The sequence below is a fragment of the Clupea harengus genome, chromosome 6, assembly GCF_900700415.2.
Source record: "Clupea harengus chromosome 6, Ch_v2.0.2, whole genome shotgun sequence".
Classification (NCBI taxonomy): Eukaryota; Metazoa; Chordata; class Actinopteri; order Clupeiformes; family Clupeidae; genus Clupea; species Clupea harengus.
In genome coordinates this window covers 27,699,060-27,717,048 of record NC_045157.1, presented here as the reverse complement: position 1 = coordinate 27,717,048, position 17,989 = coordinate 27,699,060, and the positions used below count along the sequence as shown (strand labels likewise).

General features: G+C 46.0%; 1 protein-coding gene across 6 annotated transcripts in view; it reads right to left on the bottom strand.

Moving 5' to 3' along the window:
- The window catches only part of dpy19l3 (dpy-19 like C-mannosyltransferase 3), a 30,598-nt gene continuing 12,609 nt past the window's right edge, over nucleotides 1-17,989 (bottom strand). For all 6 annotated transcript variants that reach the window (XM_031569624.2, XM_031569627.1, XM_012814759.3 and 3 more), the window contains 10 exons: nucleotides 14,527-14,628; nucleotides 14,054-14,127; nucleotides 13,259-13,417; nucleotides 12,391-12,519; nucleotides 11,802-11,913; nucleotides 11,107-11,163; nucleotides 10,711-10,793; nucleotides 5,299-5,431; nucleotides 2,840-2,998; nucleotides 1-1,915 (listed from right to left, as the gene is read on the bottom strand). In XM_031569624.2, coding sequence (XP_031425484.1) covers nucleotides 1,712-1,915; nucleotides 2,840-2,998; nucleotides 5,299-5,431; nucleotides 10,711-10,793; nucleotides 11,107-11,163; nucleotides 11,802-11,913; nucleotides 12,391-12,519; nucleotides 13,259-13,417; nucleotides 14,054-14,127; nucleotides 14,527-14,628 — 1,212 coding nt within the window. In that variant the 3' untranslated portion in view covers nucleotides 1-1,711. The remainder of the gene's footprint in view (nucleotides 1,916-2,839; nucleotides 2,999-5,298; nucleotides 5,432-10,710; nucleotides 10,794-11,106; nucleotides 11,164-11,801; nucleotides 11,914-12,390; nucleotides 12,520-13,258; nucleotides 13,418-14,053; nucleotides 14,128-14,526; nucleotides 14,629-17,989) is intronic.

The following is a 17,989-nucleotide window of genomic DNA, read 5'->3' as shown; positions in this document are numbered from 1 at the left end:
TCAGAGTTCCCCACCTTATTTAGAGCACGACTGGGAGAAACAGCAACATGGGCAAAAATACAGTGAAGAAGAAGTTAAAAAAGACAAAGTGCAGCCCAAATGCTAGCCATCTGACTGAAACCATACAAACCCACCATACCATACATTTCCTTATTATTTTATGGAGATTAACAGCAAGGCACTTGCATCAAGTCAGCCTTCTGATTCATGAATTGCCAGTGAAATACAAATAGGATCATGCCACGTTACTGGATGTGAATACATACCTACGAACAAAACGTTTAACACTACGTATGACCCTGTAGAAAGCTTTCCAAGTCAGCAGTTAAATCAAATAAAAAAAAAAAAATGTAAATAATAAACGACTCAAGAAGACAAAAGCTTTGAAAATATGAATTAACATTCAGCGTCTTGCCCCCTTAATGGGGCTGCTTCGATAATTAGGGCTAGGGCAAAGAGGTTAGTTGACAATAACTGTGAGGGCATCCACGTTCTGCCTAATTAAGGCTTAATTTACCATGTGAGAATGTTGAATTCATACACTCATTTGTTTGGTGCCTCTTGAGTGCAACCTTTTTTGCTGTGCATTGTACTGAAGATTCGAAATAACAACTTGGCCCGGGTCTCAAGGGTTTAACAAGCTAGATGAAACACTATAAATACCGTTAACACTCGGCGTATGAACACAATTTACATAAACATCTTATCAGTACCATTAAAGGAAATATAAAAAAAAAAAGACTAATCTAAATTGTACCTCCAATTAAAGTAATGAATAGACAATGATATTCACAGTGATAAGACCATCAAGCTCTATACTGCACTCTGAGTGTATGGCACTTATCGCATTCACACACATTTTTTGTTTGTGTGTATGTGTGTGTGTGTGTGTGTGTGTGTGTTCCCTGGCAGCGCACAATTGCTGAGTGTGGTTATTAAAAATGAAAAGGCTTCTCGGAGTCAGATGAAGACATGACAGTGTGTCTGGGTTCGGCACTTGGAGCTGGGCTGTGATGGAGCCCGGACTCCTCTCAATTGCTCAAACCACTCCGACTCTTTCAACATCACTCCCGTATATCAAAGGCTCTCCCATTTTTATCCACTGTCGTCCCAGCTCCTTTAGTTTGCCTTTAGTTGTAACTCAGTAAAAGAGGCAAGAAAAGCTCTGTGTGCATGTGTGTGTGTGTGTGTGTGTGTGTGTGTGTGTATGTGTGTGTGTGTGTGTGTGTGTGTGTGTGTGTGTGTGTGTATGTGTGTGTGTGTGCGTGTGTGTGTGTGTGTGTGTGTGTGGTTTGAGCAAGAGGGGGTTAAAAGACATTGTGTTGCCTTCGCTTTCTGGAGAAGTGTTTTGGTCCTCTCTTTCCCTGTTGTCTCTGCTGCCTGATTCTGAGCCCAAGATTGGTATGCATGAGATCATCCGTCTGTCTAGCAGCCTCAATCAGGGCAGCTTTTTCCAATCAACATCTCTCTTCCAGGCCTTCCCCTCCTCAACACACACACACTCTCTCACACACACACACACACACACACACACACACACACACACACACACACACACACACACACACACACACACATATGTGCACCCCAACTACCCTTCATTTGCTCTTTTCCCCTTCTCTGGTGTGATCACACATACCAGACCTCAGGATGCCAGTCATGTTGGAGAGGCTGGAGGAGAAGGGAGGGGGGAGGGGGGTGGCCGGCTCGCCTAGGCGTCCCCATTCCCCGCCTTCCCCTCCCCTCTGGCCTTCTTCTTGGGCTTCGTCAGCCGGTACACGTTGAAAGTCTTGTTCTTGAAAACGCGCGTGAACAAGGACGAGTAGAGCGGAGAGTCCGTCTTGACGGCGTCGCAGAACCTCGGGTCAGGCGACGCCACGAGGTCCGGGTCGTTCTCTCCCGGGCCGTCCATCTCCTGGCAACACAGAGCGGCACCAGAGAGGTGACCCAGAGACTCAGAGACTCAGAGACCCAGAGACCCAGAGACCCAGAGACCCAGAGACTCTCACACAGTGCTGCTGGCTGCAGTGCCATCATCCCCACCCTGCGGGCGTCTCACAGCACTGCCGTCACAGTGGGCTCTCAGCAGGACTCAGAAGGACCAAGGGCACACACATCAACCCCCCCCCCCCCACAGGCAGGTGATGACCACTAGTTTGTATTAGTAGTACTTTTTTCTGTTTTAGGCCCACCCATGTAAAAGTCAAGCATCGTACCCACACACCAATACACACACACACACACTCCATCCAAACACACACACACACACACACACACACACACACACACACACACACACACACACACACACACACACAAACTCATGCAATCAGTGAGGATCCTCGCATCCCCTGACATAAGATGAAAGTCTAGGCCGGGGATAGATGCTGCATCCCCATCTAAATAAATAAATAAGCAACTATGAAAAGTGTCGCATTTACTGGCAGCATCAAACAGGGGTTTGAGGGGTGAGGAAGGGCTTTCATGCAGAGGTGACACACAGATCAGACAAGGCTCCATCTTGGGCCCCCTTCCTGCCTGTAATTGAGCTCTTTCAAAGCCATCACTCCCCCAGCTGCCGGTGACTGACAGCACTGACAAGCAGCCAACAAGTTATTTACAGCACGTGCACACCCCTCGTTACACACACACACACACACACACACACACACACACACTCAGACATACGGTACGGCCCACACTCACATATGTTCATACCATCACATGTCTGCGTAATGAATGTGTGCAGACTCACACCCCTATAGCACGCTCTCTCTCTCTCTCTCACACACACACACACACACACACACACACACACACACACACACACTCAACCTACATGTCCATTGGCCAGGTCCAGCAGGTCTCGGAGGCGGCAGCCGCGGCTGTGTCTCCTCTCGTAGCAGATGCTGTCCTCCAGCACCACGTAGTCGGCTCCCGCCGCACGCAGCACACGGTGGACCTCCTCCGGAGACTGACGCGCATACACCTGGTACACCTGCCAGAGGGAGAGAGACAGAGAGAGAGAGAGAGAGAAAGAGAGAGAGAGAGGGAGAGGGAGAAAGAGACAGAGAGAGAGGGAGAAAGAGAGAGAGAAAGAGAGAGAGGGAGAGGGAGAAAGAGACAGAGAGAGAGGGAGAAAGAGAGAGAGGGAGAGAGAGAGAGAGACAGATGAAGATGAGACCCTGTCCTCCGGGGTTCAACACTACTCCGTTAACCATCAAGAACAAGCACAAGCCTGCCGGTGGAAATAGGCAGCCAAACAGTAACCCCACACAATACAAATAAAAATAACCTCCATACAGCAGGCTCCATGCTGCTACAAACTGGCACAGACATGAACGTATGAATCGTTTCTTTTGCTAGTTTCCTTTGTAAGTGTGTGACCTGATGTGACACTACACACATCAGGCTCCAATCTGGATTGAGTGATGGTTAAGACGACTGGAGACGTCTCTACTGTAGTTAAGACTGCACTCTGCAGCACACTGGGCCGTGTTAAGTGGGCTCTCTGCATCAGAATGCGCGGCATGCTGGTGGCCTGGCCCATTCTGCTCACGTCCTCACGGCTGGGAGCACTAACAGCAGCGGTAGCAGCAGTAGCAGCAGAGGAGAGGAGAGGAGAGGAGAGGAGAGGAGAGGAGAGGAGAGGAGAGGAGAGGAGGTCCTGCCTCGCGCTGGCGGCCCATCCTCATTAGTCACCCTCATGCCGGGGTCTTCATGTGAACACGGCACTGTGCCACCCACAGTGCCCTGGAATGCACCCCACCCCACCCCACCCCACCCCACCCCCGCCTCGCCCCGCCGCCCCTGCCCCCCCTGCCCCAACACCCCCACAAGCTCCCAGCTTTGTATAATGGGCTTTCTAGGAGGCTGGGGCAAAGCAACAATTAATCTCTGCCGCTGACAAGTGCCTGACTAGTGCTCCATCTGTCAGAGGGAACAGACAATGAAAAAACATGGCATTGTTTTCACAGATAAAGAGACACAGGCTGAGAGAATTACAAAGGAGGGCCGAGATGGCAAGAAGACAGTGCAAAGGAGAACAAGGGGCGAAGAAGAGAGACAGCCTTAGAGGCAGAGAACGAGTGGAAAATCATGACTCACTGTGTCTTAACATTAGAAACAACGCCATCAGTAATATCAGTATTAACGCCCTCGCACACACCTCACACATTGGAAGACACTCTCCTGACTTCTCAACACCTTTCTGATCGAAGAATCTTTAACCAAGTGTTAGGTCATATGGTCAGCCCGACTTTCACACCTTTCAAATCAATATCAAATACTGTTCCACTCCCCTCCCCTCCAAAACGCCTTACACCTGGAGCCAGACCCCCAAGACACACTTATTGTGTTCAGTTGTTTTTCTACCTTCCTATAACTGAAAAGTTACTTGTCAAAAGATCATGCAGAAGACTGTGCCGTGTGGAGACACCAACCGCTACATGGGGTGAGAGAAGGGAGTGATCCCCTGACTTATACTTTTCAATAACCTTTTCTCTGAGTTGCTTGGAGTGTTCTTTGGTCTTCATGGTGTAACGGTAGCCAGGAATACTGATTACTGAATACTGACCAGTGAATGGACCTTCCAGACACAGGTGTCGTTATACTACAATCACTTGAGACACATTCACTGCACACTGATCCCCATTTCACTCATTGTGAGACTACTAGCACCAATTGGCTGGACCTCTGTTGAATTAGGTCAGTCACTTTAAAGGGGGTGAATACTTATGCAATCACTTATTTTTCATTACATATTTGTATCTATTACTGTGTAGAAATCTGTTTTCACTTGACATTAAAGAGGGCTTTAAAGAGGGCATTAAAGGGCATTTGACATTAAAGAAGGCTTTTTTGTCAAAAAAGCCAACTTATTCTGACCATGATTGATTTCTAAAAGCAATAAAAGGATAAAACATCCAAGGGGGTGAATACTTATGCAAGGCACTGTAGCAGCCCTGACATAAGGTCAAAACCGATCTTTTTGTACACACTCAGAAAAACACGAAAGAGCACCTGCACGAGGTGTGCAAGCCGGTGTTTTCACAAAAATATTGACTAGCAGCCTGTTTCTAGGTCAGGTCTCAGGTTCTGTTCTTCTACACGTGATTGTGTGCTCGTTGCTCATTTTAAACTTACACAAAACACCGTTACTTATTTATGGCTCCAGCATGCAAACTTCACCGGCAAACCTTAACAACAAAACCACACGCGCACGCACACAAGCGATCAATAGGAATCCTCCTGCTGCCGGTGCTGGGGAGTGAAGGTGTGTGAACGTGGCGTGGGTACCTGTCTGGTTCTCTCCCTCAGGGCCTTGTCTTCATAGTGTGGATGGTTGGTCAAGACTCTCCCCGTGCAGAGCTTTATCCCAGCCAGTAGCTGCATGCTGCCTGCAAACACTGCTTTCTTGGGGGTCTTTGAGCTGCGTGGGGGGGGGGGGGGGGGGGGGGGGGGGGGAGAGAGAGAGAGAGACACACAGAGAGAGAGGAATTAATAAAGAAAGAAAGAAGAGGGGACATCAGTCCGTGTGTTATTAACGATTCGAGCTCAATGAAGCATGGTGAGGATATTAGATGGCGGCAGAACTCATTGTCAGCGGTTTTACGGGCTCATCATAAATATCGGAAAATGCATTAACATGCTGGATTTCGGAGGGTCCTGCGCTCGACACAGGTTAAATTACCTGTGTTCCTTCGCCTCTCGACTATAAAGCACCCAACGGCGCTCTTTAAATGGCCAGCTGTGAGGACAGAGGCTCTTTCTCTCTCCGAGAAACATCTACGGAGTCCTCTTAACAGATTCCTGCAGTTAAATTCCACGACACTTTGGAGGCCAGTGGTTCTTAAAACATTCTTTTGCGCTAAATTATCAGTGGGCTTAAGACTCCCCTGGAGCTAAACATCAAGGACGCCTGCGACGCGAAAGAAAAACAGAAATACCTGTGTGAGGATTCCTGACACGACTAAAGGGCGTTTGTCCCTGGGGGACATCGGCAATGTGCTCGTCAAGGTGATGCAGACAATGAGAGAGAGTTTTGACTAACGGCCCGGCAGGAATGTTTATGAGTGCAGGTGAGGCCGGGGGAGAATGTCTTCATTAGTGCCTTTTGACCCCACACCACCAGCAGCAGGCCAGCCTGTCGAGCACACTTTGGGGATGAAAGACAGTGGAGAGTGGCTCCGAGGTATCTCATCCTGGAGCTCGGAGCAGATGAGGTCGCAGTCTCTCTCTCTCTCTCTCTCTCTCTCACTGTCTATCTCACCTCAGCTCACAGAAGGGTGGGGTGGGGTGGGGGTGGGGGTGGTGGCGCGGTGGACTCGAGAGACAGGGAGGTGGGGTGCTTTTAATCTCAGGCAAGGTTTGATGGTGCCATACTGGCAAGGAAGGAGAAATCGTTACCAATACCGAGAAAGTCTCAGCTGTATGTGAGCTGGCGTGAGTGTGTGTTTCTGTGTGTGTGTGAGTGTGTGTTTCTGTGTGTGTGTGTGTGTGTGTGAGTGTGTTTCTGTATGTGTGTGTGTGAGAGTGTGTGTGTGTGTGTGTGTGTGTGTGAGTGTGTGTGTGTTTCTGTGTGTGTGTGTGTTTCTGTGTGTGTGTGTGTTTCTGTGTGTGTGAGTGTGTATGTGTGTGTGTGTGTGTGTGTGTGTGTGTGTGTGTGTGTGTGTGTGAGTGTGTGTGTGTTTCTGTGTGTGTGTGTGTGTGTGTGTGTGTATGTGTGTGTAATTGTCTGTGTGCTCATCCTCCACCTCCGCCTCAGTTCTGATTACTCCAGCGCGGCCCGTGCCTGTGCACCTAGGGCTTCTGCTGCTAATAGACTGGAGTAGGGCCTGCCATTTGTCACCCAGGTGCTGCAGCCGTCTCCCAGAGGGTAGTGTGTGTGGAGAGGATGAGGCAGTCTCAGGCTCCTTGGGGCCAGCTTTGAAGTGAGGGGGCCGACACAATACACCAGGAAGGATCACTGCAGTGGATGAGCGGGATCCCAAAAATACCACTCGGGTTAGTCGGAGTGCTGCCGCTGTCGCTGCCGCTGCCAAAGTGGCACGCACAAACACCGCACATGCACACAGGAACTGGTACACCCACCCAGAGGATTAAGTCATTCAATTCTCTGTTAAAGTCTAACTGACTGTTCCCTCCAGCTGGTGTCATAGTGTTATCTATATTAAAAAAGGGGAACAAAATCGAATTATTTGCCAGCATAGCACGACACCACGCCATGCAGATCTATCTCTCTTCTCTGTTTTCTCACTCTATTCCCTCTCCCCTCTCCTAAGCCCCCCCTGTGTTATCCACAGTCCTGATTCAAATGGAAGAGAAGAAGATCTCTCCGTTCTCTCGGAATGATCCACCTTCTGGGACCGGCTCTGTGTGGGTGTGGGTGAATTGTTTCTGCTTAGGGGGGTGGGGTGGGGGTGTACTACAGGGTCATTAGGCACTCCGTTTGAGATGCCCTATTGGAGTGATGGGATTCACCTTTGACCTCCTCCCGGGTTGCCTACCTTCCCTCTCGGCATGCGTCCGTCTTTAATTACTGAATACCGACGGCAGGCCGAGGCTGATTTACATTTCATTTCAGATTTATGTGCTGTTATGTAAATGCCATCCAGCCTTAGCCCGGACCCCTGGTGACATTATAAAAATGGATTAATGTTGTTAATATTAGTGTGTGACCATGTGTGTGTGTGTGTGTGTGTGTGACTGTGTGTGCTGGCAGGAGGGTTGTGTTTGTGTGTGTGGCCACATTGTTATGCATGTCAGTGCCTATGTTGGTGCATCTCGCACCAATGTGGGTGTTTGCCTCTCAGAGCTCACGGAGGATAATTAATGACTTTGTGTTTATTTCTGGACACAAACACATCGGCGCCGCGGTTACTGTGACCTTATCTGGGTGGACTCGATGGGCAGAAGAGCACCTGTGCTGCCTTCATCTGAATGTGTGGCTGCTTAACATGAACGCAACGTCCTTCACCTGTAAGGTGGGTCAATTGATCTCAACGGAACAAATCACAAGAAGATGAGGCATCCATCTGTCAGTTGAATGGATAGATTTTCATTTGGATAACTGGTGAAGGAGGTATCTATCACACGGTGGATGCAACATCAACGTGGCACACACACACATCAATGCACTAATCTGGCCACAGATATAAATGGCAGGGGGACAAAGTATATCTGGTAGGCTTGCTGGCAGTGCCACTTGCATTAGTCTGTCAGGCTGACAGTGAGTTAAATTCACACTCACACACAAACACACACACACACACACACACGCACACACTCACGCGGACGCGCACACACGCACACACACATATACATACATGTGCCAGAGGGAAGCAGCATGAATGAATCTGATTCAGCTGAGAAAAAAGAGCCGGTAGGATTGAGGCAGGCGAGTGACGGCGGCTGAGCTGCATCCCAACAGAGCCCCTGAGCTCCGATCCTCTCCCTGCGCCGCCTCTGGTGCCTGCGGCTAATAGAGACGCGCCCCGGCTCCCACGGGCACTCGCCCCGGCACATCAGCGCCCGCGGTCACCGCTAGTGCCTCCTATCAATCGAGCCGAGCTAAAAGTGAGTTGTGATCTAATGACAGATAGCCAGGAGCAGACATTTGAAAAAAAAAAAAAAAAACGATCGATTCCGGAGACAGGGGCGAGGGTTGGTTTGAAAGAAAGATGCGGAAGCGCAGGGGGGTAGTGGGGCAGAGCGGACACGCTTCAATCATGGGACGTGGGTGTGGGGGGGTCAAGACACAGAGGCTGGAGCTACTGCCTCAGCTCAGTACAATCTGTAAGATAACTATAATATAAGTAGCTAATAGAGAAACCCGGCATGTTGAACAATAGGCTCAATTAAAGCCACAGACACCAGCCTGGAAAACGCTGGATTTTTGTTGAGAGAGAAATTCCACAGGGACGGCAACAAAAAGCTGCTAATTTGAAGCAATTGAAAACAGTGGAAGTAGAGAGCTTTAAGACTGACAATTAGCATGGAGGGGGGAGAGGGAGAGGGAGAGGGAGAGGGAGAGGGAGAGAAAATCTGGGGATGTTGACAACAGTAAAAAACAAAAAAGTCAAACAGCAGGAGAAAAAGAGACACGCTTTGTTCGGCTGGTGAACAGTGTAAATTGCTAAGGGCCGCCAACAATTTCCTTAGACAAAACAAAAGCCTAATTTGTCTTCATTATTCAAAAACAAGGCAGCATTTCAAAATAACTAAGATTTGTGCCATCAAAAAAAAGAGCACAATGACGATGTGAAAATCCCAACAGAAGGATGTAAATGAATCGTGTGGCAGGTAATGTTCAAAATGATACGGTTGACTGCTGCAAATGGGAATCTGACACTAAGAGAAATCCTAGCATCTCTGCCAATAGACAAGAGAGATACCAGCAAGTCTGAATGGTTAGGCTGGTGGGGTGGGAAGAACTGGACACACTGCCTGAGTGATGGCTGATCAGGCTGCAAAATGCAAAATCCCAGTCTGCAACCCATCCATTAGCTCAGGCCAGCTCTGCTGGTGCAGATGGCTGGCTAGCTACCAAAGCAAAGCTACAGCGAGGCAACTCCTGGCTAGATGCAGGGAATGTCTGAGCGTATACCTCAAACCTCAAGCTGTAGCAATTTCAGGACGCAATTTCACTTACTGTATCTACATGCTGCTATCCGCATGTAGGCAAACACACATCAGTCCAAACAGGGACTAACCTCTTGAGGAGAAATGCTGATAATAATAGATGCTTGGATGAGGCTGGATAAATGAAAGCCTGCCAGACCCATACACAAGTTCACTTATAACCCCAGTGGAAAATTCATTGGAAGCCATATAGAAGGCAGAGCCAGGCTAGGTAAATTATGGTTGAGAGTAATCCAGTTCCACCATTCTATAGGCTCATACCCCTCACCACCACCATTCACACACCGAAATAAATGTTCATTTTCAGCTCTAAAATCCCACCGAACAAGATACTAATTTACATTCATATTCGTTTATTCTTTACTCATTGATTAGCTGAGGGAAAGTAAACTGCCTTCACAGTATTACATATCTGTCAAGATTGTGAAAATATGATTTTTTTTGGGTAAGAGATTCACCTTCCCCTTCAACGAGTGAATGGGAAAAGAGTTCCCACCTCTCATTCTCGTTAGCTCTGCTAATCTCATGAAACTGGAGGAGCTTTGGTGATGCAGGGTTTCACGAAACATGATTCCCGCTTAACTCTTTCATCTGCAGCGTAATTAGCGCACTAGAAGCGGCTTAGTGCCTCTGTGTGAGCCAAGGTAACTCCAAACCTTAATCCCCCACGCAAATTGGATTTGCTCTGTAGGGAGGGACCGGTGTCATTACGCTCAAAGCGAAAACGTTCGCGATGCCGTTCTTCTCCGCCGGCTCCCTCATTTCTCCCCAGTCCTATGCTATTTTTACAAACGGCAAAGGGTAGAGAAGCAGTGGCCAGTACCTCAGTTTGCGTCAACCTTGATATGATTAGAACATTCCAGAGAAGCCAGAGCAGCTGCCAGATTTATCCAGCGGCCAAAATAAGTCTTATTCATGGGCCAAACAATCAACGCGCCTGATATGGCTTCACGAAGACACCGCTAGCCAGCTTCTCTGGCTGTGGTCTGGGAGTTCTGGAGAAATTTACAGTTAGCTTTTCACATTTACTTTTGGCTATGTGTGTCTTTTCAATAGTGTTGTGGTTACCTTATCCAGGTCATAAGCTCCACGGTGTCTGGGTCAAAGAATTCCCTCAGTTCAGAGACTTCTTCCATTATTCTGGGCCAGAACTATGAGCACAGAATATACACTGTCAGGTGGAAAACTCTGCCACTAGCCACAGTTAAACCTAATAACAAATGTAGTCAAATATGATTAAACATGCACACAATCATGCACACAATAACAAATGCATCTGAACTGCCACTTAGATAATTACACAGAAAACAGAATATTTACAAAGGAGTGAGTAAACACTTTCTGCTATTCAGGAACATCTCAATAATTCAACAAAATTGTTTGTCCATAGTAGTACACAGTTGTTACAGCAACAGCAGATGGAAATATGCAAAGTGCAATGAGATATTTTTGCAAATAGCTTACCTTGTAATAAAGAAATGCAAGAACTACAATTGGAACCGTGTACCTGATTAGCCTTAACTGCATGAATGGAAAAAAAAAAACATGTTAAAAGATGGAAAAAGAAAGACATAAAAAAAAGACCCCTTGTATCAGGTTGTGATCATACTGCCACCTAGTGGACTACATTTCAGTGTACTCAATTTGTTTGCTTGGGTACCACCCCTTATTTCCATATATTCAAGTATAATTTAAAATTACCATTCAGGATCACACAACCATAACAAATGTATATGGCCTTACATTTTCTCTCTTTTTAAAACAAATCTTTTCATCTCTTGTATGTCAGACAGATTTAAAAAAGTGATGAAACATTGGAATAATGATTGCAGCAGATGTTCTTTTAGAGTGTTCTTTTTTTATTAACTGACAGTTAACAGAAAAAATGACATATATGTCAAAAACAACACATCAGGCACGTCAGTTAGCTATAGACCAGTGAGCCTTTGCTAGAAATAAATCCCCCTTACTTGCTCAGTTACATATCTAGAGGTGTCTTTCTTTATAAAAAAAAAAACAATCTAATCTATTATATAAAACCCTTCTAATTAGATAAGTGATATTTTTGATTAGCACTAAGCTTTCCGGCAGCATGTTCAGGGCTAATGACTGAAGATAAAACAACTGCAAAATGATCTGAAAACAGTGTGCTGTTTCACCTTGGCTTTGCTACTGCAGTGAATGACCCTCAGGTAGAGCTGCCAGATGTCCTTGCCACACACACCGAAGGCAGCGAAGGAACACATGTGGCCAGTCCACAGGTACTTCATCCTGCAGATAAAGGGTTAGCATGGGCTCCTGTCCACCATCATACTCATCATCATCAACTCATTTGCCTTATCATTCGTTGGTCATCGCTAGCCGCATGCACTCCTCATTAGGGGCCAATGAGAGGAAGATTACGCATTAAAAGGTAACATGAGGGCCAGGAAATGAGACAGATAAGAGGAGAGAACAGACAGAGATAAGAAAAGAGGTGGGAAAGAAATTGAAAGAGGTGAAAAAGAAACAGATCACCCAATAGAGAGAGGGTTGGAGTCCGGAGAGGGACCATGGTGAGTGGTAAAAAAAAAAAGAAACACACAGCCGAGATGAGGGTGAGTGAGGTGACAGATATGTGTATCTGTGTGTGTGTGTGTGTGTGTGTGTGTGTGTGTGTGTGTGTCTGTGTGTGTGTGTGTGTGTGTGACCGACAGGGGCCCGGAGTTAGAGTGGCGGTCAGTGGCCCCCATCAGCGGCGAGGCTCACCTCATGGTGCTGAAGGCCAAGAGACCGAAGAAGACGGTGTGCAGGAGATTGTAGGCAACGTCTGGCCTCATGCGGATGACTGGCTCATCTCTGGCTTTGGACACGCGTGTCCGCGCAGAGGCTGAGTCACTGAGAGAGAGAGAGAGAGAGAGAGAGAGACCATGCATTAAACATAAAGTAGAGCTCGGCCACTGGTGACACGAGGGAGATTATTCCTTCCCTCCCAGCGCTCCGGTATGTTTATTTATATTTAATGTGGAAATGTTGACTGGGTGATGGGGGAGCGTGCTGTAATTGCACAGACTCCCCCCCCCCCCCCCCTCCCCCAGGGGGTTTAGCTGTGGGTGAGGGGCTGAGGTGTCTGGGTACGCCTCTGTCTAAATGATAACAACATGGAGAGGGGAGCTGAGTGCTGAGTGCTGAGACGTGACCAGACGAGTGGAGAGGAGAGGAGCTCCAACCCCAGCCCAGCCCAGACAGCATCTCAACAGCGCACACGGAGCGCTGAGGAGCAGAGCCTGAGGCACTATTTCTCTTGGATGTCTGTGGACTCTACCTGTATAGAAAACATTTGTTTGTGCTTATGTTTGTGATACTTTATGTGCCTGTGTATGTGAATCTGAATGGAAGGATGTAAGTTAATTCAGCTATGAGACAGTCACTATCTGTATGTGGTTGAAGAGGCGTTTGCATGTATAAAACACAAGCTCTAAAACATTTTTTTCTCCCACAAATAAACAAATCCATTAGCCAAAAGCAAGTGGGACTGAGGCCAGCAGAAGAGCTGAGATCTTCCGGCCATGCTAACACAACCAGGACATGGTGTGCAGCTTCACGTGCCTTTGCCAAGCCACACTGCTCCACTCACCTGAGGTTGGCCAGTGCCACCAGTGCCAGCATGACGAGCAGCACACTGAGGGTGGAGAGGTACGGGTAGAGCATGAGCGTGCCAGCCAGACGCTCGAAGGTGTCCAGAGGGAGCAGCCCGAAGGCATCCTCACAGAGATACAGACTAGCATCAAAGTCCCTGCAACACCAGAGCAGAGCGAGGGGGATGAAGCAAGAGACTCAAAGAACATCAACACACAAGTGGAAGGAGGAAAAGGAGATAGTGGAAGAAAGACGACACAGAAACAAGACTGAGCGAATTAGAAGAAAAAAAGTACCAGATTGTATGTTATATTTGTGATTTCATTGCAGTGATAGGGGGGGTGATTTGAAGAGACAAAGAAAAAGACATTGGACGTCGAACAGGCATTGGACATTGGACAGGCTAGACAAAAATCAACTGGACAGAGAGTGCAACAAGGATGGGTGGAACAGAGATTTGTCGAAGAGGAATAGGATCATAGATTTGAAGACTGTGTCTGATCACTGATACAGCTGTCTCGGGGCAAGTGCTTTATTAGAGAAAGCTCTGAGAACAGCTACGGATGGAGAAGAATGGCTCTCAGTGACCGATACCTTTTCCCTCTTTGTTGAATTTATGAATCTGCCAGGGATTAATGGACACAGCATTAAGCAATGTCTCTGGCCTCACAGCGTGATAAATACAACTCGTTAATCGTGATGAATAGTAATTAAAAAAAAACTTTGATCAGTCGTGTATGTGATGTGCATGCGGTGTGTGTGTGTGTGTGTGTGTGTGTATGTGTGAGCATACCTGGTGGCTCCAAGGCCAAACTTCGCTTTTATGAACTTAAAGATGTGCTCATCAGACCGCAGCTGCAGTGCTCTCTGCCAAAACGAAGAGAAAAACCCAGATGACAGACACGAGACGACACGACAGGGTTTGACGCGTCAGTATAACAACTTAGCATGTTTCTCTTGAAACGTACACTTTTATTTAAACACGTCCTCCCGCTTATGCCCAGAAAACACCAGGCAAATGTGCCTTAACACTAAAAACACGAACAGTACAAGATTATTTTAGACAAGTGCTGTGAAGTGGACGCTTGAGCCAAAAATACAACTGCGTCACACACACACACACACACACAAAAAAATCTACTAGCACAAGAAAGCACTTCACAGCACTTAGCCCATCCACGATTACTGCCTTATTCCTGGTGACATCATGTAGCAGGAGCAGGAGCAGAGACAGAGGGAGGTTGTAGTACACGTCTCATTGCTCACCTTGGCTAAATAATTCATGCTGAGTGCTAATGCCAGCACCAACAAGGTGTGCAGTACCAGCTTCGCCAGTCGCGACAGCAGCCCCCCTGTCTTCAGCCCCCTCTGCAAAAGAGAGAGAGAGAGAGAGAGAGAGAGAGAGAGAGAGAAGAGGACAAGCCATGTTGAGACCAGAGCTGGGGTGAGGTGACATCATCTCCTTAGTGTTTCGGTCGTAGTTTTACATCCAAAATTCGTCTCTATTCACTGGGAATAAAGATTCCTAGTCGAGCCTGGATGAACAGTGAGCGTTTAATCTCAGTGGACTATATCAAACATACATCAGGGAGTCCAGGGAGAGGCATTCCTGAGGAGGGGAATCAGTGGAGGATATAAACCATCTGAAGTTCAAAATGGGGCTCTGGCACAGCCTGCGGACATGAAGTCGAAACTGCAGAGGTCAATCAAAGGTCAGGACAAGAGAGTGAGAGGAGAAAGATGGCAGACTCATCAGCGAGTCTGGATCATGATCTGAACTCTTGAGACCAGTCTTCCAGTCAGAAATAACAGATTTTGGTCGAAAACGAACGGAGTGTAAAATCAATGAGGTACACAGCTGGAGGAGACAGGTCATGTTTACCTTAACTGGCACCGGGAAATAGTTGACTTAAAAAGTTAAGATTTATCAACTGACGTGGCAAGTATTTCTTTAACATATAAATAGCAAAACAGAGAGTCAGACTCATCAATCACTGATAATAGAACCGAGAGGAAATCAATTCTGGTGTAGATGAGTAGCCACTTTACTGATGAGTCAATGAAGAAGATTAAAGATTAAAGTGGACTGTCTTGGAGTACAAGAACTATATTACTTTCTGTGAGATGCACTGGAGCAAAGAAACAGATCTTTCCATTATCTTATAGTGGAACAATAGTGATAGAGAGGGGTATAATAGCATCTCATTTCAAAACTACTTGGACTATTTAATGAGTTGTTTAAAACCGCAGGGCTGCCAGAAAAAAAACTAAGTATTACAATCAAAGTCCTAGAAGAGACTAGAAGACCACAATGTCCAAGGATAGATCTGGATTTTAAATTGGCAGTTAATTTATTTTCTCATCAGTCCATTCAATACAGTGGTATGAGTTTTTTTCATGTTTTCTTGCCCTTTGTGTTTAAATGTTAATATTAAATTAAATATTCAGATAATTAATTTATTATTGAATTATTATTATTATTATTTTAAGAGTATATACATCCATCATTATTGATACTTTCCTACACTGCAAAAAGCATATGTGGTTTTAAATGTACAAAAATTCAGCCACCTATGCTAAGCTATTGGAGATTGCTTAGAAAGACATTGCTTAAAAAGGTCTATGTTTTATGTTACTCCCTCTGACCATGCGATGGATTTAGACTACATACATCATACTGTCTAACCTGCAACTGTACAAAGAGGAAATCATCTGGTTCTGATAACCAGAACAACGTGATCTCGCTAGTTAGCATAATAAATACAACCAATGAGAGTATCATTTCTACATTTTTGCAACTGACTTGAGCAGTTGTCTAGAAATTGGCGTGTACTGTCATTACAAAGGGAACCCTAGCTGAAGATCAAAATAACTGAAATCTTTTAACTTTCCTCAGAATATTTTGCAGCTCCATTTCTCCACTAAGTGCTGTCAGTTATTCTTCTGGACATCTCTTTGCCTTGCAGTTGAGAACATGCATTTAAACAAGCTGCTGGATGAATAGGTAATTGGAGCTCTTCAGAAATGTCTGCAAAGCCTGCTTTCAAGATAAATAGTCTGTTTCAGGTTAGGTTTTATGGCAAACGCATAGCACTCTTCATTAATAATTCACAAAACGAATTGAAGAAGTGATTCAGCTAAATGTTTTTTTATTCTTGAGCGCATGCATCCCCCATGGGCTGGTAGGATTTATTGGCAACACTTTCAGTAGGTGGGCAACAAGCGAACTTTAGGTGAACTTGAGTTATATTTTATATTTATATATATATATATATGCTTTTTAACCCTCTTATACCTGGACAGGTCTGAGTGAATCCACCCTATATTTCTTGAATTCAAATTGAACCTTACATCTTACATTTCCCCAGATCAGATGTTACTTTTGCCCAATATTGGCATGAAAAAGATGTGTGTCAGCAGAAAAGCTGCCATCAATCCCAATTGCCAGCACAGTTCAACTCCAAGCTGATATTTCTCTTCATATTCTTTTTCATTTTCAAATTCATTTTGATGGAATATGGTCAGATAGACAGAAGCACAGGTAAACACACCTGTTATTCCAACTACCCAGCAAGGCTATGCACCATGTGGTTCTGTGGGTCTGGTCGGAACACCAGATGAAAATATAAGAAAAGCCTTTAGAGCACAACATCGCCAACAATATCGCCAAAAGATGCTAGTTTTATCAGTGCCAAGTAGGCCGTTGGTAGTGTTTCTGCTTTTTAGGTCGGTACCTTGCTAGTTTTAGACAAAACGTCAATAACGCTTCTTTAATTCGCTGTACAATGCTCTTACTTCATTATTAAAAAAAAACAGAGAGCTCCTACCCAAGCACAGCAGCACAGGGGGGCTCCACAGGAGAACAAGAGAGCATGAACAAATGAGAGAGTCTTCTGTCTAGGGTAGAAACCTTCCTCTAAAATACAACACAGCAGAGGTACAACAAGATATAGCCAAACTGTTCCTGTGCAAATGACTGAGCAACAAAGAACAGCAGGGACGTCATATTCCACAGGCCTCACTTCCAGTCTGTGATGAAGAGAAATAGTTCAAACCCATCCACCTGTTTGAGAACAGGCAGGCACACTCACTCACAGTATACGCATTCTAACAAACTCTCATTTCTACATAATATTTTCCACCTAAATGGGTTTTTTTGATTGTGGGCATCAGCTGGTGGCATGTTTCAAGCCCTCGTTTGATTCGTCTGTATGCAATCACTCAGAGCGAGAATGAAACTGGCTGAGGTGAGACACACGGCATCGGAGAGATAACGAGGCTTCACTCGTACGGTCTGCTCTCGCGTCGGTCTTCAGAGGTTGTTAAACAACAGTGGGGGGTAGGCAACAACACAAGGGCAGCTTGAGTGAAAAAAACAATGCAACATGGGTCACAGCTGGACGAGCTCAAACTTCAGAGAATGTTTCAAAAAACGCAACACATCTCTGTTGACACTGTGCTTGGGGAGTATTAAAGAAAACATGGTGCTAAACTGAGTAATCTTATTAAAACGCAGTTACCCTCTTAGACTGATCAGGTTAAAATTAAAAAGACAACAAAGGTGACCTACTTGTGACACTCAAAATTCACTAACCTGGTATCGGAGATTTTTCAGGCAATTATGCTTGCATTGACTAATTGCAAATGACTAAATGTTGTCTTTGAACTTCAAACAGTACAGGGACCTGCATGAGCCTTTGTAAATCCTACAGACTGTTTTGTGTGTCAG